Here is a 27,369-nt window from a genome sequence, read left to right on the forward strand (position 1 = left end):
TTCCTTTTAATTAAGCAGATTACATTAACTTCTTGTGCAGTTAATTTCATTTTCAACTTTTAACTGGTTCCAAAGTAAGTTCAGACAAGTACTATCGGATTACCTACATGCAGAACAAACAGTTTCATGGCAACAAATTATCTTTGCTCTCTTCCTCTCGTCACAAGACTATAAAACGCGGTAGATTCCGAAACAAACTAAAAAGAAACCATCTGAATTACGCGAAAAACGATTTTCTACTCTGGAGCGGGGCTTGAAACTAATTGATGAAAATCGTACAGTTCGATTATTCTGGAGAATAAATTTAAATCGTCGTGCACAGTGGTACTCTCGTTCGGTGGTCGAACGACAAAGAACAGTTATACAAACACAATAATCTGGAAGCATTTTCAAGTTCCAATTTTTCCAGTTCGATCGATACGTGCGGAAACGCGGCTGCTTCGATTTCTCATTTTATCGCGCCACTTGTACGAACATACACTCCTCTGTCGTTCTCCTCCGTTTTTTACCTCACTGAACTGATTTACCGGATTTCGATCGTATTTCACGCAATTAGGGTCGCCCCTCGTTATCATCGTTATCATCAACATTTTTTACTTGCGACGGACAACGTATTAAGTGCTTTAGCATAGTGAATTATATCGTTGAAGTTTGTTCTTTCTTTCGAAATGTACACTTTATATATGTTGCACAGTTTACGCAGTTTTTGACATGAACATTTTCTTCTTCATGAAAAAAAAGAAGATTTTTTATGAATTTTTATTGAAATTATAATTACAATCTCAAATAAGAAAGCGAAACTATTTCAAGATCATGTAAAAAGGAAGATAAAATTCAGATATATCTAGATTAAATAATATAAACTTTCCGACCTAATCCTGTTTTTCATAGTGGTTAAATTAAAAAATTAAATTAAATTAATTACAATCTCGAGTAAGAAAGCGAAACTATTTCAAGATCATGTAAAAAAGAAGATAAAATCCAGATATATCTAGATTAAATAATATAAACTTTCCGACCTAATCCTGTTTTCCATAGTGGTTAAATTAAAAAATGTATTAAATCTGAAGTAGACAATAGCTATTGCTGTGATATGTCGATTCTATACCAAATTGTAACAACTAAATATTTTAAATCGAACGAAGAAAAGTAAAAACAGCACCAAAAGGAGAAATATAAAGCTACACTGTTCTCAAATATTTCGAAATGGTGTGCCGCAATTTTTTTTTAAATGCTCACCTTCACTTAACAATCCGTCCTTATAAAATTTCGAAAATTTGTCAAAAATTTACTCGAAAAAAACGAGGCGAGGAAATATAGAAAATTAGCTTCATTCGCGGCAGACTAACGACTACACACACGCTGCTCCACTCTTTCGTCTGAAGTTCTCGCGAAACAGAAAAATCCGAATTCGGTCAGCTGGCGGAGGCCGAGTCGAAGAGAGAAAAACCGTTTGAAATTGAATAGCCGTATGTGGGCCGCATAACCATTCGTTCCTGTCGAAATACCTTTCAGAACGACGCGTCATTCCGTCGAGAGTCGTCCGTGAAATCCAATGACTAGCACCGGCGCGTTTCACAGCTCCAAGTAAGATTCTGTGAAGCACGGTGTGCGCCACGAAACCGTCGATCCCCCCATGGGACGCAGCCTCGATTTTACCATCGAACCAACGCCGCATCAAATATTAGACTGCGAATAGTTGCGATAAGTGGAATGGCTATTGTAGCTGCGAAACACCTGCTCCCTCTCTAAACGAAATTCAGGAATATTCTTTCTTTTTTTTCTCTCTCTCGAGGAATCAACAACCAAGAAGGTCGACTCACTTTCATGAGAAAGTTGTACGGTGTACAGTGATACAAAGTGGACCACAGTTTTGGCAAGATATACTAATTACGAAACGAAGAATACTTCGTTAATAGGAATAATGTTGTTCCTCAGAATTGCCATAGCTACGTACAATGATATATTATAATCCGATTAAATCGATGTTAATGAATCTGGTGCTTGGAATTTCCAAATCATATAGAACGGTTTTATTGCTTGATAAACTCCTTATTTTCAGATTTTTTGATCTTTGAACTATGAGATGGGTCGTATTATCGCTTTTGATATTGATTTTAATTATAATGACGTTTTTAGATGAATATTGAAACTTTTGACATTTCTAAACCTTTGGTATTTTTAAATAGCAAATTTATCTGGTAGTAGATATGATAAATGATATTATAAGTAAATAATAGAACGCAAGGATATGAAATTTTGCAAAAATCTAGGAAACAGCAACGAGCAAACGAATACGAAAACGTAGGAACTCGAGGCGTTTAATTAAAAATCATACCTGTAAAGAGCTCTAAATAAACGTCGAATCGAATTAGAAGAAAGAAAGGAATTTCAAGTTTTCATGAGTTGAATTATTAACTCTTTATCGGAGGTGAACAAATACATTTTTAACGTTCGCTGGTAGGAAGAACCGAACGTCTTGCTTTCCACTCGAGCGAACCAGGAATATTGTATGCGTTATCGGGCACTGCATATTAGATTCGCGAAACGATTCCAACTAACTTATTCCCGATACGCCGTGTCGTGCGCTAAAAGACGTTCTTTGAAGCGATCGTACTCGAGGCAATATCTCGTATAGAAATGAGATGGAACGAAAATGTTCGGGAAAATTTTTACTCGTTTAATGGCTAACATGGAATAAGAGAGAGATAGAATCAGCTTTTGAGATCTCGAGGAAAATTTATTCATACGCCGATACTAACATTGAATTTACCAGTATTGAAATGTCGTCTTTAAGCGAAAGCTATTGCCAGATATTTTCTCTGTTTTTGGATATTGTTACCCAACAGTAGGTTCGAGATCCAGCGAAATGCTGGGAACTTATCGTAATGTATCTTTATCGCGTGGTACAGGTTGCTTTGAAACGCAGATGTAAATTTATTTTACGATTATGATACATTTTACCAGAAGATACAATAATTTCTACAAATTGTACGTTGTAGAGAAAACGATAAATTTGTGAATATTTATCTCCAATCTACTCGGGCCTAACGTAGCTGGCCTCTCTTTCCAAATAGAGCGATCCTTTTCTTTTAATGTTATATTTCGCTTGAACACTTCTATATGTATTTAAGACATTTAAAACGCTCAATTTGTATGAGATTATAAAAATGATATAACGAGATATTTACAAAAACGATTGACTACGGAAATATGAAACTTGCATGTACTCTGTGTCAGTTACATAACTCACCTCCTGTAGATGTAACGAAATTGAAATTAATCAATTAATTTTGGTTAGCAGTTTAAGATTAAAAGTCCGTCACAATTACCTGTTTCTGTGCAGTTTCATCTCAAAGCATTTCATAAAGTATCCGTTATTAGCTAGAGATTTTTATTTAGAGCAAGGATTATATCAGCGAAGTTATTAGATCATGATGAGAAAAAAGGCTATACGTTTCGACTGCATTAACTTTTTTTAATTATTTAATATCGATAGCTACCATCCTTTGGAAAGTATCGACCTCTTACTTCGCGTTTCTTCCTAGCTTTTAATCTCTTCCTAACGTATAAAATCGTGCGAAAGTTGCCAGATCTACGACCGAGCGATACAGATCCGGAAATGGATTTTTCCGACTGTATCCAGAAGCACGATTTGTATTTCGAATTCAGTCACGTCTCTGTAAATTTTAATTCAACTGGATTCGATGCTGTTCATTTAAATTTTCTTAATTCAACTAACTTTAATTTAAACAACAAGATCATTTTGTGAACTCCTCGTCGATCGATTTTCTTTGAAAATTCAGGAGATCGCGATAACCGAATTAAGATAGACAATATGGTGCAATTAGGATATTTATTCTATTAATGACGAGCAACATATCGCTAATAGAGATCACGAAAGCTTCCCAATAAGACAGCAAACCTGAATCAATGTTTTTAAAGAAACTGTTACAGTTTTTATAGTAATACTTGTTATAAACATTATTAAACATTCAAATTTTTAATACGTCATCTACTCTATGAATTTCTTCTGAAATTTTTCTATGATTCAATTTTCAAATCGAAAACGCCTACAGCTAATTCGTTTGAAAGAATATTTCTCTTTCAACCCATACGACTTCCAGTTTTCGAGATATTCTAAAAAATACAATTGCAATCTTCGAAGTAAAAAATTGTTTTCACATTGGAAGAAGACCAATCTGGATACCACTATGGGGGACAGCAGCAATGAGCCATATAAACAAAATAGAGACAGTACAAGCTAAAATTCTTAGAACAATAGTAAACGCCCCATGGTACGTTAGAAACGAGGATATACGGAAGGACCTGGGAATACCAACGGTCAAAGAGGAAATTAGCAGACACGCAGGAAAATATAAAGAAAGAATAGGAACACATTCAAACCGGCAAGCTGTGGAAACGATTAACACCTCAAACATGGATAGAAAACTGAAAAGGAAACACTCAGCAGACCTCACAAAGGACACAACCTAACAATCACGAAGATGGGGTAGTCACCCACATGATAATCTAATAGCTAAAAAATTCTACCAAATGTCCAAACTGGACAAATTGTAAATGTAAACAATTAAATAAAAAAAAAACATTGGAAGATCGCCAATTGAAAAAGAAAGTACCACGTATTCTTCGAATCTATAAATTCCACTAAATTCTCTATATATATCGTACGTATTTGTTGCGTTCCTTTCTTGTTAAAGGATAATAAATATTCATCAAAACGTACGAAGTACGAACTTCTTTGTATAATAAATGGTGATTATGTGTTGTCTAAAAAAATGAATGCACCATAAAATTTACCACGAAAGTAGTACACTGATGAAATATGTATGTTAAAGGAATATTACTCGGCAATAGCGTCATTTGAAAATTTTAGGGGTTAAATATTTAGCGAGTGTGTGTAAGGGACGAATGGAAAGTGGAAAACAAATATTAAAACCACCCAGACCCGAGTAGAAAAAATATTGGAATGCAGAAAGTAGCTGCGTTACCACAGTGCATTCAATACATTATATTAAAATTCACTAAACTTTTCCATATAACCACCATAACAGAATCCTATTTGCATAAGGTTTCTATTAAAAAAAAGTCTCGTTCGTGGTAATTTTAGCAACAACCATCGTTGATAACATAACTTTTCGAAAATAAAAATATCTAAGAGAGAGTCGGTTTGCAATGGCAATAATAATACCACCATTGCAGTTTCATAATAACTTCACAAAATTAACAGTTACATTATGCATAATACAGTAGCAATCTACTTTAATATAACGATATATAAATATATATATATATATATAATAAAATAACATGCCACATTGTTCACATTTAATACGTGCACCACGTTCCATTGTATTAAAATATACACTGCGTTAAACTTTATAAATACATACACTGCGGACATTTATGCATATGCACGTTTTTATACGCGCACCAATGAAGTAGAATCTGATGAAAAAAGCTTCGTTGGGCGACTGAGAAAGATTACCGTAAATAAAGTTAAAGTTATGACCGATGCAAACAATCTTAAAAAAAAAAAAAAGACAAAAGAAGGAAAAAGGAAAAGAAGAAAGAAAATATTGTACTACTGTACTATTACAATAGAAATCCATAGCCTGTTTCACCAAGCAACTCCTACCATCGAATGAGTAATAATAAATTGTATAAAAATCCTCAGAATCTCACACAGTTCCAAAGCACCACTCTCTAAGTTTCGCAAGGTATTTCCAACGAACATATCAGCCTGATAACGAGTGACAACGAATGGGTGGCAAACAGGGCCAGCCGGTTAACTATACATCAAAATCGTTACGGATCTCGATACAACTAAAGGCAACAAAGCTGCTCTTCCATTTCATGCTGAATTTCGCAATTCCTTCGAAAAGGGGGAATATGCCGGTAACGTGGTGCTCGCCAAGCACAGGTTAAATCAGGGGAAAGAAGCAAAGATCGGGGTATATTTTATCGGGCTGTCCGTCGCATTCCCCCTAAAGCGATTTAGATTACCTATTCCGGATTTCTGGCGGAGCCAGCATTACTCGAAGCTTTCTTGGTCTACCTGTACGCCCGACCGAAAGCAGATTACCGCTGAAAATGCTTTTTCGTCCCGACCGCGTCAACGGTGGCCAATAAAACTTGCAACCAGCCCCTACCACCAGCAACAAAACGAGCGACGACTAGAGAGAAAAGAAACGATGGAAAAAGGAGGAGCGAAAGGAGGTCAATGAAGGATGCAAGAACGTCGACAACGATGATTAGCGAGGTAGGACAAGTATTATGGCTCCGAAAGTTATTTAGCATGGCGTAGCGGACGACGAAGTCTCCTACAAGCGATTACTATGTAAGGTTTGCAACTGCAAGTTTAAAATTATCTTATAAAGTGAAGCTACGTAAAGTATCGGCGTATTATTTAATCCAGGAAAATAAACATACTCAATATTCTTTAGTTTTATGATACGATATGGTAGGATTTTATCGTTGCTATAAAATTGTTTGAAAATGTAATTTTTCAAAATTTCAATAAAAGTGCTGGATTATCTGCGAGAGAAATCCAAGCTATGAAGAATTTGGTCTACATACCAGTTCTTTTGAATTAAATAGCTTTTTGTCGTGCTGCTAAAGGTCCTCCGTAATATGGAACGCGTTAAACGAAAGGATCAATTTTGGTAACGAGCGAAATTATCGATTCCTGAGACCCGACTAATGAGGTTAAATGTCACTTGAATAGCTTGGAATGTTTAAATTTGACTTTACTTAAGAGTTCGATTGAATCGTAGATTTATTTTTATAAAAAGACAGTATAGACGAAAATGTGCAAAAATGTTAATATGTAATTAATTATCCGTTTCTCTTACACGAGTAAGAATTTCAAGTATGCACATCTGAGAATTAGAAATATAAATTTCATCACAATGTCCAACGCTTAATATCGAAATAAATGATTTGATTCCGATATCGTTGCAGTCGATAAATGCACGACATGAGAATTTCTAAGAAAATTCGCGTAAAGTGTGGAAACAGTAAAATGAAAACAATAATTTCATTGCATACTGAAAAATATATAAATAAATATTGAGAAATATAATGGGATTACAAGGTTAAAAAAAAATAGGAGGAGCAATAAAAATTGTAGATCGAATTGGATAATAAAATCGAATTATAGCGTTGAAACATATGTATTCGTTTATATTCCTTGCACGCATCTATCGGTTTTATATTTCCTTTTTTATTATTTACGACGATAACCTACAATTTTAGTAAAAGTTCCGTTTCATATGGCTATTACATCTTCAACGTGCAGATTTTCATAAAATTATTGAGTTTTAATATCGATTAATTGTATATTAAGTAATAAACAATTCATTTCACGCTGCGTACAGAAGACCTATGAATAATGTATTTTACATTTGTTTCTATAATTTAAGCGCCCAACGAAGTCAACCTTCCCAAACGAATAACGATTTATCATAATAACGATATAAATTTGTTATCCTGTTTGAAGAGTTTGCGGCAAATAGGATTATTTATTTCGAACAATGTGGGTGAATATTTGTTACAATTGGCGCTGATAATTAAGCACGGCCATAAATAACTCTGAATATTTCACAATCATCCCAATCTCATTTTATAGGATTTCCTTTTTTTTTTCAATTTCAATTACTTATTTTTATCATTTAACATTTTATCTAATACAACGATTGAAACGATATCGATCTATCCAAAAACCATCGTCCCCCAAATCAAAGTTCCATCGATCACGAAAACATGCCACGACAAGAATTCGATATTAAAAATTTTCATCAGAAACCTTTTGAAATTTCTCTATTTATCCTTGGTCCTTTACATTCGCGAATCGTCTGTCTTTCAAAGCTTCGATACACCAACCTGCGCTACATAAATCAGAATAATTCAAATAACCATCGACACTCGATAATCGAAAGTCCATTTCCAATTACTGTTGGCGCCGAATTCTACGGCCGGTTGTCGATGAAACTGAAAATTCTTTGCACATTGCGCGCAAACCACGGATTCCAGAGGCGAGGGAAACCAAAAGGGTCAGCGTAGCAAACATTTATCTGGGTCAGCCAAACTAGCAACTCGAACAAGGAAAGCCGCAGGGTTGCATCGAACGAAAATTCCACCGGTTCCTGACAAGACGAGAAAACCGTTCTGAAGAGGGGTCGCGCTCGTAAAACGGGGACATATCATCTTGCTATCCGTACGTTCGCTAAAACGATTTGCATTATCCTGTTCCAACCTTTCCGTGGAATTTTTGTCGAGGACAATTTCTCCCGATCGTGTTCTACATTTACCAATGACGCATTAGCCGCCATAGGAATAAGATGAAGGCAAAAAGATTTATTATCCTGCTTTTATTATGAGTAATACGTCACTCTTGACGTTTTGCGTACGGATATATTTTTTTTATACCTGTTTCTGTGGTATATGAAATTTTTCTCTTTTTCGTACTCAGCCATTTTTAAACTTTCTTTTTTTAGTTCCTTTTTTCACGAGTATTCTGGCGTTAAGATGACAATGACGAAACTTTATGATTGATACGTGTCGGGATTATGCGTATGAAAATGTGAGGCGAAGTTTGTAGTAAATATAGAGATATATAGTAGATTGTTATAAAACGTGTGAGGTAGGAGAATATTTATAGACGTCAAAACGATGTGAAAAGTTTCTGTAGAAAAATGTCGTTTGAGGCTTATCTCTCAAAACAGAAACGATAATATTTTATGCTGGAAATATACTGGTATCAATGAATCAACTGATGAATCTTTCTATCTCACTCACTTCGTGTTTTCCATGCTAAGATCGACGGAACGAAATAAATGACACAAAATATGGATGGAATTTCGGGTATAAAAGAAAATTCTATAAAATATCCCTCGCGTATTATGCGAGAAAAAATTTCTCTCTATATGTATTCGCTTTTTACTTTGATTTCTTGTGTATATTTTCATATGTCGATACATTTTATTCTTTAAAAGAATATCGCAGCATTGAACAAGGAATTTGTCACTGTTTTCATGAAAACCTTTGGAAGCTTAAATTGGAAACCGTAACGTGATACAATGCAAATAATATCAAACGAGTATATTTTGAGTTAATGAAATACTACTTGCTCCAATTTACTCTTTTCTGTTGCGAGAATCTCTCCATTGATAAAACTCTTCAAAATGAATTTGTTTGAAATGCTGCAATTCGCGAAGTTCTTTTTACCAGATTATAGCTTGTAAAATTAAAATTCAGACTTTTCTGATAGGTGGTCTGTAGTTAAATGTTAAGTAATGTAAGCTAAGCTTTTGTAGTCATTCACGGCGGCTACGACGCAACGATAGTATTTGTGAGTCAAATACGGTTATGCTCGTATCGATACTCGTACACCTTCGTTTTCCGCGCAAAGCACAAAGCTACTCGTAAACATTTAACATAAATTTCGTAACGTATCATTAAGCTAGGCACTTGGGTAAGTTCGCCTCGATACGGCGGGAATTTCAGATCCAGGAAATATTTCTGAAGCATGCGCGAGCATTTATCACGCGAGCGAACCCTTCGAGACGATTGTGCCGCATTCTCCGCAGGAAATTTGATGGGAAGATACCGCGGAGAAGGTATACAAAAGGAAAACGCGGCTCAGTCTCGACGACCGTGCACTTCATGACCCACTGTACATTTTATTTACTGCTCTTTATCGTATCTCCATCTCCATCCCTATTTCTAGTCGTTTCTTTTTGTTTCCTGGCGATATCACAGCGTACCATAGAATTGAAATATAGAAAATCAAACGTGTATTCGGTGTCATAAAATTTGATGAAAATCACTCGGCAGTGAGCCAATTTGAAGAAATTCTATTCTTCTCGTTTTTCATTCTCGTTTGGTTTCAAGCGAAAGAAGGAATTTTAACGTCTTAAAAAAAATCCTTAATATAACATTGAAACGAGAAATTATACGTATTAATAATAATCCTTCCTTACGTTTCTCAGACACGAGGAAAATCTTATTTTGATCGGAAACGTTTAAAAAGATGTAGGAAAATTAACTCGTTCTTTGTGGATTCGATTTTCGTTACGTATAACGGAACAATTTTTTAATTCTTAAATGTCAAATAGGATGTATTTCATGCCGTTAAATTATTCTGCTCATTCCTCATTTTCTAAAAATTGTAAAAGATTTTTCTTTTACAAGGAAGTTCGAACAACGAGAGAGTCAATAAGCCGATAAACGACGACGTAAGAGAATTATTAATCGACAAGATGCAAATTTAAGAAAGTTCGATTTTTAACACTCGTTTAACAGGCAATGGGCGTGTAGCTTGTTCGATAAATTGAAAATCAATGTACTTCTTTCCCACAGAAAATAAATTCAATTGTTAAATCCTTTATCTCGTTAAAGATTAAAAGGAAGAAATTACCGTTGAACGAGAAAAAACGGTATTTCATTTTTTCTCACCAGTGATTTTCCATCGACGGTATAGTTGTCTAATTACAATCGGAAAACGGTCGCAACGATTCTATATTGCACCTCGATGCAATATCGGACATAAATGAACATTATAATTAGCGCATTGCGTCAAAAAATTAAATCTATCATTGTACGTGCAACGCACACATTGTTGGGAATGAGGTAATTGAAATAGGAAATCGCTGAGGGAGGAAGATTTAAATCTCTTGTTTAATTGAACTCATTTTGATCACGGAGCAATTTTGAGCTCGCATTTATTTCGTAAATTGCCCCGACGTTGCGGTTATATTTTCGAATAAATCTGAGAAATCATTAATATCCATTCATTTGAGTTTCTCTAACTTTATATAATATTTTATATACCTGACGGGATTTAAAAAAAACAAAAAAAAAAAAAAAAAAGAAAACAGAAAAGAAAAGAAAGAAGGAAGAGAAAAAATATCAATCGAGCAAATTTTGATCAAATGGAATTAAATTTTCGAGAATAGAAGTGATCGATGTAAAAAGCTTCGGTAAATATCTATAAGTAAACCTTGCAAATTTTATGATACTATAATATAGATGTATTATGTAATAAATTTGTAATAACGTAAATAACGTAATAAGTAACGTAATGTGTATAATGCGATATTATATAGTAAATATTGGATATTAAATTTATTTACGGCATGGAAACAATTCCGTTATTATTATTTTTCTATAACATTATATAAGTACCTATTATCGTGTTCCAGATTGTAGAGTATTTATAAACATATCGTGAATAAATGTTTTTCGATAATTTAAAAAAATTAGGTCGTCCTACTTCAAAGAAATTCTTCGTGGGAAGTGATTCGATTCTGTTTGAAAATAATTGTGGAATTCGCTCAATGATGTCGACACTGAATCTCGGCTTACAAGAAATGGCGACTGCGATTCATTAACTTGTTACAAAGCAGCGACGACCGTGGTAACGAAGTTTAGCTCATTTAATTTCCTCCCCCATAATTGCTTCTGCAGACATTGGTTCTCTTACTTTCGAATATCGGGGCTTACTTTCAAATTAATGTTATTTGTGCTCTCGTCGACTTATTCTACAACTTCTTAGGACAAATTAATTTAAACGGCAATGATGGTTTCTTAATTGCTAACTGTAGTTCTCTGTGTTACGTTAGCGAAGCTGCAAGTTAAACCGTAAACTGAAACGATGTCGAAGAACCTTTTACGTAGAAGTTCATTTTTCCATTTATAAATACAACGTCGAATAGCGTTGGATATTTTAAAAAAAGTTAGCTGAACGTATGATATTTAAAATATAATTTACCATCTGTCGCGTGCTTTTGTGAAATTACACGTATTTTTTGGAAATTCCTTTGAGATGAATTTTGCAGAATGAATCTGTTTGAATTAATTATTGCAAAGACCACGCATTCTTCCAGCAAACCGACAGTGTATTACAAAAAAGCGCGGTAGTCCGAGTAAAGGTTCTTGACTCCTTTTAACTTTCATCGATTCGGTTCTGTCATCAATCATGGACGTCACACGTATTCCCATACGTAAAAGTTATAAAAGCAAACATACGTCCTGACAACCCATTGTGTTCCTCGTTAAGCATAAAAATTGAGAAATATCACGTGAATGACGTTAATCAAGATAGTTGTAATAACTGCGGCTGGAAAGAAAGCACGAAACGCGGACGCAAGTTAACGCAGAGACGCGTAATTTCGCTGAGAATTAATCGAAATAAATCATGGAAAATTTATTCGTGCGATACAAGGGTGCAGGATCGTTCGTTATACCGTCTTTTCAACATTGCGATTAATGTCTTTTGCTCGTACTATTAATATGCGTCTACGAATTCATATGAATAGTCAAAATGTGAATCGGATTTTAATTAATGCTTTAAATTAACATTGGTACTTTCAACGTTAAAATAACACAACTTTCTTTCATAATATTTTATAGTAATATATACAACAATAAAGCCATATTTTATATAATATCTTTACTTGTGACTAAAGATTATACAATAAAGGATTATATGAAATTTAGTATAATTATAGTAAAAGTATCGCATGTACAAAGGATAGACCGTATCACTCAGCGTTCTTCAAATATCAGCGTAAAAGAAATATGAAATTGTAAAAATTGGAATAACATGAAAACTATGTAAACGAAAATGTATCCTATGTGATAAACAAAAAAAAAAATAAAAAATATTTACGTTTCTACTTATTTACAGATAAAACATTTATTCAAAATATATGAAAGTACTGCTTTGGGTTATCGGCTTATGTTTATTCGATTTTTTCGATTTAATCGATGTTTTGAAAGAGGATTTGTGTTTAAATATTGAAAGATCTGTTTACTATGCAAAAGTAATTACATGCACTGAATACTACGTATCTATAAATTTAACTTCGTAACTTTGATTTTAGTTAAAAAAAAAAAAAAAAAAAAATAACAAGTCCCCAACCATGGAACAAATATAAAGCTTATTCTTTATTTAATCATCTCTATCGAAACTCTGTGCTACTTTATTTTTCGTAAAATCAACTTTTACTTGTTAGAAATCAACGTTAATTTCGAACGATCGATTCTAATTACGTTAAGAAGAAAACCAAAGAAGAGCGAATTTCGATATCACAGAACTTGAGAAAAATTGGAAAATTTACTCTATACTCGCACAACCCTCGTATTAAAATAAACAATTCACTCGATAGACGAGTTACGCAAGATTGGCGTGTTGGAAATCAATCAGAAATCTTTACCAATACTCGATACTAATTTATCTCTTATTGTGTACTCTTTTTTCATACAACTGAGATTCTTCTTTGGTATTTATCGTAACTTCGTTAACTCTACGATCCAATTCATCGCATAGATAGCATATATATAAAAGTGCATTACATACAATATCCAACTCACCATAAAAACGGTGCGAACCAAAGCGCATCTTGGACGTAACTCTAAGCCACTTTCTGCACCCTTCCATCAAAACTAATTTCCAATATTCGTTGCTCGACTCGGCACGAGTCTACGTTTCGCGTGGAGAAGCTTCCGGGAACGTGGTCCATGAGCGTGAAGGATCAGGTCGCAGTTCGCGTGCTGATCGAAAAATAATGCTGTTTCGCGACAACGGTATTACCCTACCGGTGGTCTTCGCCGTGATGCGATTACAAAGTTGCCAGGCGTCGTTCGTAGTTTACATCGAACATTATTAATATGCATGAGCGAATCTTACGAGCCGTGTCTCGTGTAACCACCACGGAGATTTACGCGGACGTGGAATGTGTCGCGAGTCTCGTAGACACGCGGACGTTTCCACCGCGTTCGAGAACGAATTTTCCCGCGTTTTCCTGATTTTCCTTCGTTTCATAGAAATATCGGTATTCCCTGGATGGAGCCGTGGTTGGAATTCCAACGTGCCCCATAGTGATAAATAATACTGCTGGCAACCTCTCGGTGTTTTATGTATTCGAATGCCGATGGCCGACGGCCATTTGTAAGCGCCGCCGCGAGACGTTCGCCGGTATAGAACCAACTTCCAAGTTTACTCGATCGATCGACTCTTGATTAATTTTTCGAATTACTACGTCTACGTTGAGCCAGCCCGTTCTTTATTCACATTAGACGGATCGATCCTGCGGTGGATTATTTATGAGGATTATTTACGTGTCTTTCATTTATTAAAAATCGCTATTGCGATCATTAATGCTACGACTATCAATTAGTTTTAATCTACGCGTCAAAAAAATTAAGAAAATACGACAGACTATGTTTGTTAAAAAATTCATTAATTTAAAATATTAAAAGTAAAAAGATACAAGTAAGAAATGAAACTAAGTGTATATATATAACATCAAGATAGGAATTCGGGATTTAAAAATACCTGCTTAAACTGCGGTAAAAAAATTACAAAAAGTATTCGCTTTGGCCCGATTCCTCCGAAGAATGTCATAAAACTTTGTTCTTGTCGAAAATCCTTAACTTCGTTGTAACGTCTGCGAGCGTAACAAGACCATGAAGGAACGCATTAACGATTACGTAGGTGATGCAACTTTAACTGGATTGTACATGGTCGAATTGCGCGAATCGCCTTGCATCAGGCTAAAGCGGCAGAGATCGGATTAGGAATCAAGATACAAATTTCCGGAATTTTTAAGCGAAAAAGATTAACAACGCACAGCGATGGATCGCTCGAGTATCACGAGAAATGAACCTCGTAATACGTGGACATCACTGAAAATAATAAATTTGGTTGGGGTCTATGGAAACGTTCATCTCTTTAAGTAAATCTAATTTAGATTATTTGTCAAGCTTGTTTCTTACGTAAGTTTTAAGAGTAACCATCTTCTTTTCGAATAGTTTTTTCTTTCGTATCACTGATACAAAATGAAAGTTACACGACGAACGGAACAATATCAGTTCCACGTAAAATGCAAATTAATTAAAAATACTCAATGTGTTCATTTAATATCGTTTTACATGCCATATATTATAATTCCAGTACATCGTTCGATACGATTAATTAGTTAACGAGTTATTAACAATAATAGAAAAACTACAAACAGAAATGAAAATATAAACGAAATGGCGGTGATTTATTTATTTTAATGAAGAGATATCGAATTTCATAAACATGCATATATAATTAACATTGAAATTAATATTTATAAAATTGAAATGCTTTATTATATTTCATATCATACCCAGCAGCCGTCTTGATACTTTTACCACTCTATTATTTACATTAGAAAATCGATCTTCGAATGCACTTTACTTTACAGAGCTATTCAAACGATTTAGAAGCAAAGATTCCCGCGAAGATTCGAAGATATTGCTCTTAAAATTTCAAATTTCGTCTAAATATATTTTAAATAATTTTCCCTACCTGTATTACAGTGTAAGAAATATACATTTTCCTTAATTATACACGTACTCGCGATATATTATAAAATTGATAACGACACTCGCATATAATTGATACTCTGAATCGGCAAATGTCACCACATCGATAAACATCATTCAATAATAAACCAACGAAATCGACCTACCGTAAAAAATGCGCGAGAATTCAGCGCAGGGCACGTGGCCGCCACGAAAAGGAAGTTTCTACTCACATGTTTAGTGGCAGTGTAGCCGGTGATCTGTTGAAGCTTGCTGCTGACCATCTTCGTCCCCGGTTTCGTCGGTTTCTCGCTCTTGTGCCATATACCGATCACACCCGTGATTATCAACGCCACTAGCGTAATGATACCGATCAACAACGACAGAGTCACGATTTTGCTACGGGGCGATATTACCATTGCCATTTTTCCTCGTCTTTCGGACTATCTCCCCTTCCTTTGGGTATCTTACTCGTTCACCAACACTTTGCCAACACCGAATCGGTTAATCCGAATATCTCAACGAACAGATTCCAACCAGTCTAACCAGATGGAAAACGATCAATCAATTAATAACTTCGATTAACATCAATATATCATTTATGTATATATATAATATATCTAGGTATATGAATATATATCTCTCTCTTTGTTTCTTCTTTTAGGGGAATAGGAGCGGGGACTAACTAGAATATTCCTCTCTCATACGGCCATACATCAGTGCCGACAACGATTTTCAACTAAGGCTGCCGCTGTTATTATAACTTTATCACGTCCTCGTACTCGAATATCGACGACGTGTCAGCCGAGTCCTCGTGCACCCTCCTTAAAGTCATCTGGCAGAATGTGACTCGTTCTCCTGGCTCGATTTTCCAAGATCGATCGTACGATCTTCCACAGCCTCGCCTCTAACCACCACCATCAACGCTTCGAGGTTTTCTCTCGGACCGCTGTTTCAAATTTCTTTCTCTTTCTTTCGGAGATCCCGTTCGCCGTTCGATTCGATGTTCCTTCGATTCAGCTTCCGCTCCAAGAATTCTCTTTGGAAACCTCGCTCGAAGAGGATGAAGAAGAGGACTCCGTTTGCCTCGTTGCGTTTGGTCGGTCCTATGTTTAGCAGGAACTCGTCAGTCCTCCGTCCATGTCTCGCACTTTCCGAGCTTGACTCAACTTTCCCCAACGTACTATCTCGATCGCTTGTCACACGTCCGGTTTCGCTTTCGGAAATTTCGCGACGAATTACGGAAATTTCTCCAGGATATATCGCTCACCGCGGATACCACGATTCCACTACGGCTCAACCCTCTACGGAGTTGGAAGAGGTCAACAAGTTTAACACGCTTTCGAGAACTTGGTCGACGAGGGACTCGCTCTTCTTCGAATTCCTTAACGTCGTCCTTCGTAACCCCGCTCCTTCGTAATTTCGTCGAGCACTCTACTTCGTACGGTGCACCCGGTATACACTCGCGACAGCCGATGGTTACGCATTAAAGCGATCCTCTTCGTACCTGTCTATCCGATAATCTTGCGATGACTCTTTTCCGTAACTTTCGTGTACGTTTCAGTTTCTGATCGTTCTTCTAATTTTTCGTCACGGGGAAGATTCTTAATACTGATCCGAGTATAACAATTGAAACTTCTTTTTCTTACGGTTCTTTGCGACTTCAACGCGTTAAACTAGCTTCGCCCAACCTTCTTCCGAGGAAACGCTACTATACGCGTGCAAGATACCGAGACGCGTCAGACATTTTTTCAATTCCATAAATTTCCCTCCCGTGACGAGAAAGCCTTACGAAGAAACAGGTTTCCCGGCGCACGAAACTCCAACAACCTTCTTATAGACTCAATAAACAAAACCTTATCCCTCCACATCGGTTCTCCTGTGTCCCGGAGCAACCTCTCTCGGAAACAGCCGTGTTCTCCAAGCACTTGAGGCTCGAGCGATCACAAGAGCAGACACGGAGTTTCCCGTTCCGAGTAACAACGTGCTCTTTTTTTTCTTTTGCCTTTTCTATCCTACGTCGAATTCGTATTCATTCCGACACGAAGGAAGAAACGTTCGATGGCGTTCTACTGTGGCTCCCAGCGAAACACGATGCACACTTGCGCGGATCAACAAGTTTAACGGTCGCGAGGGGTCAACAACAACGAGTTCCGATAAATTCGTCTGAATAATCAACAATAAACTTCTCCGGGGAATTGTTTCAGCAACGAGATACACCGGAGAATACCTTCTATATTACACGGTTGCCCTCGGTCGTTCGAGGATTCGTTTAACGAGGCCTCCGGAAACGAGAAGCCTCGGAAGACTCTCTTCAACGATCTTCGATCCCTCGTTCGTGTTCCCACTCCTCGTCGTCCTCGTTTCACCGTGGCCTTTCAGATCTGCCTCTCTTGGACTGCACCGCCGTCGATTCAGGCGGCCTCTAATCGCCGTGGAAAGTCACTTTCCTAGATGTTATGAAAACAACCAGACGTCACGAATTTTCCGACTGCAGAGTTAATAGGGATTCGAGAGACCTTTCGATGCAGCTTCAAAGACACGTCTCGGTGGATTGTTGCGAGAAAATAGGACCATTCTCGATGAATCAAAAGCTACGTGAGCGAAGGATTTACGATGTTTAGAGAAGTTTTGTCAGCGTGGAAAATTGTGGTCGGATTGGTGGATGTTTGCGGTGAATGTTTGACACAGAATTAATGCTTCCAGCGGTAAATATTCGAGACGCGAACATTTCCTATAGAGTATGGTTTGCAATGATTATCATTATTGATCGTCGTTGTGCACAATGTTTTGTACACGATGCAAAATACCAATTTGATATTATGTATACAGTTGGGGATAAAAGAAGGTTATAAAACTGACATTCGAGGATTTTGATATCAGAAACTTTTGTACTAGATATTTTTTAATACGTTGGCAACGATACATCGTTCTTTATGTCGCTCAGTTTTGAAACTTTCTATGGTCATTAAGTTACTCGTTTGATTTTCCACTTTATGAAAGTTATGTAAACGCAGGAAGGATGTTAATTGTAAACAAATTCTAGAGATTTTTAATTGAAAGTTAGACTATCCCTAACTTTAATAAAAGTAACGAAGTTAATTTTCAATTTGTGTATCGAAAGTTCGACGGCTACTACGGCCAGAATATAATGAGACGATATAATTTGGTAAATTGCTTGTTCTTTACAGAAGTTGGCCATCGACGTAAACTGTCCTAGAATGAGAATTTAATTGCTCGAAGAATCGCTATTCTCTTTACTAATTAATCAACATTGTGGTCTTAGCGAATAAAATTGATAACTTGCCAAGTGCATTCGCTAATAGGGATATACTTCGAGGCGTTAATGAAGATAAATCTTCTTTAAAGAAAGTTTTTTAATAATCCTTCCATTTTTTATCTACCTAGAGAAAAATATATCCTCCATTTACAAAAGTTATATTTCTGACAAATTACATCTTCCTTTTCAGACATACCACGATCTTCGAATTTTTTACTGGTCAATCACGCTGTTATTTCGATAGATAAAGAAAAACTTTAGCGTAAAGTCGAAGCTTTATAATTCTTTCACTTTTGCTCTCGAACTTACAAATATTCTAGACAAATTGATATATTTTCCATCTGAAAATGGTAGAAAAAAATTCGAGTTCCTTGTATACGTATTTATAAGTTTCTACGATACGAGTCACAAATAAATCTCTACATCCTTCGCTTTTTCGTCTACGAAAGGGTATGTAAAACTTCTGGGCACAATTTTCCAATATTCTATCTGAAAATTTCTTTCGTTCGAATGTCCTTAGCTTCGCAAGTATTAGATTGATCCGAGAATTGTATAGATCATGTGGCGTGATTCTATAAATCATATAATTTGGCTCTACAAATCCCAGGTAGCTGAAATATATGTACGTTATAACTATCGAAATATAAGATGCAACAAGATTTTATAATATTGCTGGAAATATTAGTTTGCTGTCGAGAATTTGATCCGTAAATCCGTGGACAAACTGCATCTTATTGGACGAGATTCAGTTATAAAAATGTGCGATAGTAGCAGCTTTCACAGTCTTTTGGTAGATCTTCGCGAAACTTTTTCACGGGAATAAATACGATATTGAAAACTTTGGTTGTAAAGAAAAGATATTTCATAGACGAATATAAAGGAAGAATTCTTTATTCTTTATCGTTAATAATAAAATATTTGTAAGATACCTATAAGATCATAAGATAAAAATAAGAAGAATATTTTCTATCAGAATGTTTAGCTGGAAGAATATTTTAATAACAGAATCGATTTGCCTTTTGAACGATTCTCACGAACAATTCTCTGAGATATCTCCAAGATTGAAAAACAAAAATCGTCTTCTTAACTCGTTCGCGATTAACAGTTCGCTTCGTCAAATCGAAGGAAACGCCATTCGGTTAGTAGAACATCCCTTGCGCGCTGAAAATTGCAGGGCGCGAAACACCACGAACTAAACGCGAATTAGCGGCATGGAATCACGGCGGGACGTGTTGGATCTTAAACACTGGGATCAATTTTCCCGGGTGTTATCGCGGTCACACGGTAACAGCATTTTCATTCGACGAACCTCGTCCGTTAGCAGGCAACGCTATTTTCATTTTACACGGTAAAATGCACGGGCGAACGCGGTCGCGAATGTTAATGCGGCCGGTATCGAAGGACGTAATGAAAATGAGGAACGCATTAGGCTATTTGGACCAGGTTGAATTTCGACCACGCTGATTCGTCCCTGCGTCGTAAATTCATGAGAATTAAGTGTAAATAATGTACAAAGTGTACGTTGATTTAATCGTTAAATAATTTTTTAAATAATCGTGGACAAACAGTGAAAGTTGAGACATTCGGAGAAAAACCTCGAATTATTATTATTTGTGGATATGTATTTTAGATGCATACTGTATGCCATTTTACATGTAATATAATAAAATTATGAGCAGAAGCATCCGCAATAATTTTAATTCTGAATGATCAATTTTCAGAGTTTGTATATTTATAGTGATTTCATTGAAATGTTTAATTGATTTTTCTTTCAGAAATAAACTACGATTTACGCGATACGATTACTCGGCAATGTCAAATATTAAATGCTGTTCAATTTCTATATTGATAATAACAACTTTTTAATCGAATTTTGTTACTTCATCGCGGGTAAATTTAATTTCAGGGATCATATTATCTTATTACTGGAATATACGTACTGATCAATAGGATTATTACCATTCTTTTAGCAAATTCAGCATTGTAAAACATTTTTCCATATTTGTTAACATTTCTCATATTCACTGGTAGAATAAAAATAGCATGAAACGCGTCGTATCTAAACACGATTGATATTCAGATTCAATACTTTATGTTCTAAAAATATTTCGATAGCTTTCAACATTATCCATAAAACTTTTAATCTATTCGGAATTATATTTCCTATAATATCTATCTTAGATTAAATCAATTGTATCGAATTTAAATAACAGGGCAAGAGCATCCTATTAAATTACATTAAATTCCATTGTACTTGATGATACTTATTAAATATTTAATTTTCCGTCTTAACCCCTTAACCTACGATTTACGTTCGAGAATTTTGGTCCGAAAACATAAACAAGCTATTATATATTGTATTATATATTATATTTGGCCCGATAATCGTACTACGGACTATACCCGTAGTTGTAGGTTAAGGGGTTAATTCAACGTTCTTCTTTTATTATCCGGAATGTGTAGGTTAGCATAGTTGAGATATTATCACGTTTATAAAAAGCTATATTCATTTTTCGTTACATCTTACGTTTTCCATATGTAATTTTTTTCAATTAAATAACAATTATTATTACTAATATTTGCAATACTTGCAAAAATTTAAGTTTCGACAAGTTACAGCTGAAGAATACCTCGCGTAAACGAGATCCCATCGAAAAGGTCTAAATCATGTCCCGCTTTTAACATTCTATTCTATTCTATTCTATTCTCAACAATAACCGGACAATTTCTGCACACAAATCACCTCGTAAGTCCGCAAATTACTACGGATCACGACCTGAAAATCTGAAACGGGAGTATTGTCAAAGCAGAAGCTGAATCAAAGAGAAGCACGACGGTGATTCGTTTACCGCGGCCATATCGGTTCACCATCATTCAACATTGGAAAGCCACCGGAAGGCTGGCTGGATAGCGCGTGACGCTTCTTCTCACAGTTTCAGAATCACGACTGATTCACCGAACGAATATTATTAATTCAAACTGTTATATAATCGCCCGCAATTCAGTGCCCAAGTTCTCGTCGTTGTTGATTCGATATTCGAGAATATACATAATTTAGAGATATTTAAATTAATATTCGAATTATACTAACGAATGTTATCTAGAAGAAGAAGAAGAATCATTAGACTAGGATGTTCGTTGCAAATTCATATTTTGACGAATATAGTGAAAAAATAGAACTTGGTTAAAAAGTTGTTTCGCCTAATAAATATTGTAAAGAATATTCAGATATCAAATGTATTTTCTAATCAAGTAATCGAATTATAAAATCTTCATTTATTTTATGAATATAAATAAAGATCTTTAAGCGTCGTTATACTTATCGATCCAATAGTGGCTAATATTTTAGAATTAGGATTAAAACTTCCGACACAATTTACGCAATTAGTTATTTTGTCTTACAGAGTCTTATCACCTTCTCGTAAAATTTGTTTAATTACGATTATCTATACATGTTGAATATAGAATATTTAGGTATACGTTACAAACAATTCTAGCCCTAAGACGAGCGATTAATGCATTGGATCGCGGATTTTTGTGTTAACGTTCGCATATTTTCGACAGCTTCTATAAAAAGAAATTCAAACAGAGATTTTGCGATGAAATTCGAGGAAAAATTCCGCGGAAATTTGGTCGTATCAGGTGTAATTCACTTTGGAACCGTTATGCCGCAAATAATGAAGAGAGGGAAAATTGTCACGTTCGTGCATTTTTTTCCCCCAATTTTGGTCACGATAATTGAGTTTCTGTTGCAATGTTTTAGATCGAAAAATGTGTTCGTGCCTCTATTCTGTCGAAGTTTCGACGCGTAGGTTGCAGCATTCTATTTCTATCTTTTGAAACTTTCAGCATCGATTTATAGAGATGCTAAGTAAATCTTAGAAAAGATTTTTTAAAATACGTTTGAAAAGATATTTCCGAACAAAGTGAGAAAAATATTGTGATTAGGTAAAGAGAAGATGTTGGTAGCTAGTAGTTTTAAAGTAGTTAGATTAAATATTATAATTTCGTAATTTAAGACTTGACAGATCGAGTATCACGATTTCGTAACTTCAGAATGTCTAGAAATGTTATTATTTCTGTTTACTTTAACGCAGTATGAAATATCACTTTTCAAATCTGCGTACTTGTTTTTACATTTATCGACACATCGTTCGATTTCGCGGTAAAAGCGATATCTCGTTTTATAAAACATAAATTGAAAGTTAAGAGGTACGTGATGATCGTCGATCACGAAATCGTATTAAAAGCACAAACAACGCAGCGCCACTTAAAGTAATCGATATCGTTTCAATATTACTTGAAATGCGCGCTGTACGAACAGAAAAAGAACATTTACACGCAATAAGTTTCTTCCAATATTACGGACTCCGATTGTAACATTATCTTTTCCTCTCTTCAAGAAGAACAATATATTGCACAGACGTATAAAACTCCGGAGATGAAAGTTTCGTCGAGTTATGTATTTTATGGGCTGGTTTCAAACCAATTATTTCGAACTTCCACATTTTAAACTACCGAATGTATATATGAAGATTCATTTCCTTTTTGCATGCAGTGAGTCGCGAATGTACTTGTGCATTTATCATAGAAAAATTTTATGAATATCTTGTGTTATACAAAACATTTTAAAATCTCATGAATCACAAGTATCATGATGACGCTGATAAAGTTTCAAACAAATCTAAAAATGTATATGGAAATTACAAAATACAATAGGGGCTCCCTTATCCGAACATGAAATCTATTTACCAATAACGGATGCCTTCTTTCGTTTCAAATATGTGCTGTGCTTCATTACACGCATTCTTTCCTTCGTTCGAACGAGTGAATTCTGATTATAAAAATGTATTACGAAATTAATAACGTTGTAATTATCGAAACAAAATACGGCATAATTAAAAAAGTGACGTAGATGTGAAAAGTCAGAATCACAGACACCAAAAGACAAAAACATCAAACACGTTGAGAATCATCCGAAGCACGTCGATTCTTCAGATGGCAACAGTAGGATAATCTTAAACATACCGATGTAATGAAATGGTTTCATTTGGACAAAAACGATAATAACGAAGATTTTATGCAAATGGAAACAGCAAACGAAAGTGGTAATGGAGAGGCGTCTTCTCCTATCGAAGCATTCGTGGCGTTCGGAAAAGGGTTTCGATGGTTCGAAATATAAAAGGAACGTAGTTCTATGCAGTTACTTACGTTGAAAGATTACGTGACTTAGCGTTCAAGAAGATACGAGATTCATAAATATTCGAAGAATCTGCCAATTAATCTTAACTTGTATTCGACTAAATGAAATTTCATATCAGAAAAGTGATCGTTGTATTATCTGAAAATTTCACTGTCCGAACAATTTTGTCTCTCTATTTGTTCTGATAACGGGGGCCCCGTTGTACTCTCGAAGAGACACAAATTCTTGGCATATGTGACCGCACTATCGATACGCATTGGAAAGGGCAAAAGTCATAAGAGATGGTTTCTACGTGGCCGCATTTTCAAGCGTCGAGAGTGCCTTATCATTATATTTCTATTTGTTCGGAAGCTTTCCAAACCCGGACACGGTTCCACGTTCCACGTAACCAGTGGAAGGTTGGTGGCCGGCGAGAGGAGACTTGAAAAATTCAAAGCGCAAGTCGGTCGAAGAGGTATGCAAATGAACGTGTTCCGCCCGAAGCAGGGCGGACCACGAGCGTGACCATTGCCACGACGACAACTTCCTCTGTTTTTCTATCTCTTCCGGTAAACACCGTTCGTAGCGGATGCTTTTTCCTCCGTTGCTCTTCCGGCAATTTGTTCACGCGCGTCTCCGCGCTATCGCCTAACAATATCTTCTTGCTTTACTTCAATTCCCTCTTCGCTTTTTTCCCAACCCCAACCCGGCGCGTTTCACTCGTTTTTATTCTAGGTATATTTTAATAACGAAAAAAGCGGAGAACAAAGACGGGTACAGAGGAGAAGAAAGAAGGCGAAAAGCGGAAGATAAACGAGTTTCCACGGTTTCCATGAGCTTTTTGCGCTTCGACTGCTTTTAATTCACAAAAGTAAACAGCCAGAAGTTCATACGATTTCGCTCGTTAATTCGATCCCCCTGCCCTCCAGCTGGCCCTTTTCCTCTCCACGGCTCGCCAACTTTCCACTCTCCTTTTCTTTCTTTTTTTTTTTCTTCCCACTCTCAGTCGTCCATCGTCCGGCTTTTTCTCCTAGAATATCCTCAGGTAGCTCGTTTTCAGCCGAGTGAAAGGCCGGCGAGAGTTCATAGAAGGCGAATCACAGGCGAAACAAAACGCGGGGTGAAACCCCGTCCCTTCATTACACGAGAGACCCTCCTTTTTTCATTCTTTCTCCTTCTTACTCTCCTTGCGTTTATCTTTTACCTCATCCTGTTCTCGTCATTCAAACGCAAGGCATGCACCCGCGCTTGCTCTCGTCTCCTTCTGCAGCAGCATCGGGTCCTCCTTTTCTCGTGCTCCTTTCTCCTTTTTACTGCTCCATTTCTTTTCTCATCCCCTTCTGCTCTCGTCTCCATTCCTTACTTTTAACCGCTCGCGCATCCTCCATCGCGAACGTGAGCCACATATATTTCCCTGCTCTGCTCCGTTTCGAACGTCGATATCCTCTTGTTTCGGCCATCGATAATTTCCCGGCGTTTCCCTCGGGAGAAAAATGCACTCGGCTCGGCTTCCTCCACCGATCCTCGTACGTACGTGCGAGATCGTAGATATCACGTCGACAGTCGCTCCACTTTTCAAAACCGGACGTTATCTTCGCAGACAATCACGCGGATGCAAAACTCGATTTATATGGATTTTACGCATTCTTCGGATCATTTTATTACAGCTCATCCGTTGATTCTTTTTTATGTTACACTATGTCACGTAATTGTAACACACGCTAAAATTATAATGTTTGTTCGGTGCTGAGATCCTTCGCGTTTTATTGTACGAAACGAAATTTTATACACCGAGTCGAAACTTCTCACGTTCGTCTCATATTCTGGATTTATGTTTTCATCTTCTTATCCATTTATAGCTTTACGTGTCTATATATATCCTTGTACATTGATATTTCTATATATCTATATTTTCATACCTTTACACGTTTACGTTTATAAGCCCAAGAAATTCTAACTCTCCTAGGAACGGTATCCTTGCGAAGTTATTGAACGCTTATTCTATCGCTTAAGAAATTATCAGTTGCCTGTAATAGACAGGGACCTGGGACTTTATCCTTTTTTAGCTTTCCATTCTAGCATGTATTGGTTCAGTCAGAGTGCTTCATAAGGATATATGAGGGTTCATGGGGGTTCTTTGCAACAGTCGCTGGGTAAGACCCTTCGAGTGCCGATAGCGTGGGAGTGGTCACTTGCAGAAGGAGAATTATCAATCACAGTAAATCGACCATTCTAGTAAATTCAAAAATATTTAGATGATCAATCGGCGCGTCTTACTGGCGCCAACGTGTCTCGTTCGACCTGTCATCAGATCTTTTTCTCGGACGAATCGACACTTTGTTCATTGAGACTTATCGTCGAACTAACTTTCAAATTAAAAAATCAGAAACGTCTCAACGCATCAAACGCGTTCAGTTTATATACAGTGCAGGTAAAATAAATCTAACGATGTTTTCGTACTGGCAAATAATCTTTGTAGGTCTTGTTGTGATAAATTGATAAATAATCTTTGCTGGTACACCCTATCGAGTCCAGGGTCTCGAACAATTTGCGATCCTCTCGAGGCTATGGTCTCGAACAATGTTATTTATCGCCAAATTATTGCGGAAAAAGGTTTTGGTAATCTTAATGTTAAAATTGCATTTGCATTTCGTTTAGAATTGTTTATTATCCTCGTTTGCCGCTAGTTTATATACTTCCTTAAAAATACACAAGTTTACACAAGTATTTGATGTAACAAACTCATTGGAAATTTAATGTGATTTTAGGTTTTAGGAGCGATTATGCTCACAATATGGTTGCCGAAAATAAATTAGTAATTTCGTATTTAATTACTGATGAATCCGCAAAATTACCAAAATTATATGCTGAACATGTGGTATCGTATTATATCGTGTATGTTAATATTGTATATTATTTTCGCGACATTTTCAGTCGTGTATTGTCAATGTAACATTAAATTATATTAAACAATTCATTTCAGAATTATCATTTCTGTATATAATCGTACATCTCACCGTGGATTTTATTGCAAATATTCCGTCTACATCGACCTAAAGATTACTAAAATTATATTTTCTAATTAATTACGAGTTTAAATATGCTTAAACATTTCCAAATAGTAAAATAACGAGTTATTTTACTCGACGCATCAGATAATGCAATAATTCATAGAAAAGTTATTTCTTTTAAGACACATAGAATTAATCCAAACGATTTATAAACCAAACAACGCGCTGTATTATTTAAAAGTTGTGATATATTTTGAAATATTTTATTCAAACAATCTTGAACCCTGACATACACTGGGAGAACCGAACGATCATAGCGGACGAACCCTCTTGAATTTTCACGAGCAGCGGTCACTGCTCTTTTCAAAAATACACGATGACCGCTTTTTAAAGGTTCGCAAAAATTTCTGAAGGCGAAAAGGCAATCAGGTACAAACGACGGCTGCTATGAAACAAAGATAACCCGGGGGAAAGGAAATTAAATTCTGTATCTACTGGGTGCTGACAAAACACGAGGCCCTGCTCGCTAACACAAT

General features: G+C 36.0%; 1 protein-coding gene across 10 annotated transcripts in view; it reads right to left on the bottom strand.

Annotated features, from left to right (window-relative positions):
• Positions 1-27,369, bottom strand: part of LOC117231243 (collagen alpha-1(XVIII) chain) — a 344,917-nt gene that overhangs the window by 143,239 nt on the left and 174,309 nt on the right. Inside the window, exon 2 of one of the 10 annotated variants that reach the window (XM_033489492.1) lies at positions 15,594-17,810. The exons of the other annotated variants lie outside the window; for them this stretch is intronic. Coding sequence (XP_033345383.1) covers positions 15,594-15,785 — 192 coding nt within the window. The 5' untranslated portion in view covers positions 15,786-17,810. The remainder of the gene's footprint in view (positions 1-15,593; positions 17,811-27,369) is intronic. 10 annotated transcript variants of the gene reach the window in all.

This window comes from Bombus vosnesenskii, unplaced genomic scaffold, assembly GCF_011952255.1.
Source record: "Bombus vosnesenskii isolate JDL3184/JDL3185 unplaced genomic scaffold, Bvos_JDL3184-5_v1.1 scf7180000013272, whole genome shotgun sequence".
Lineage (NCBI taxonomy): Eukaryota > Metazoa > Arthropoda > Insecta > Hymenoptera > Apidae > Bombus > Bombus vosnesenskii.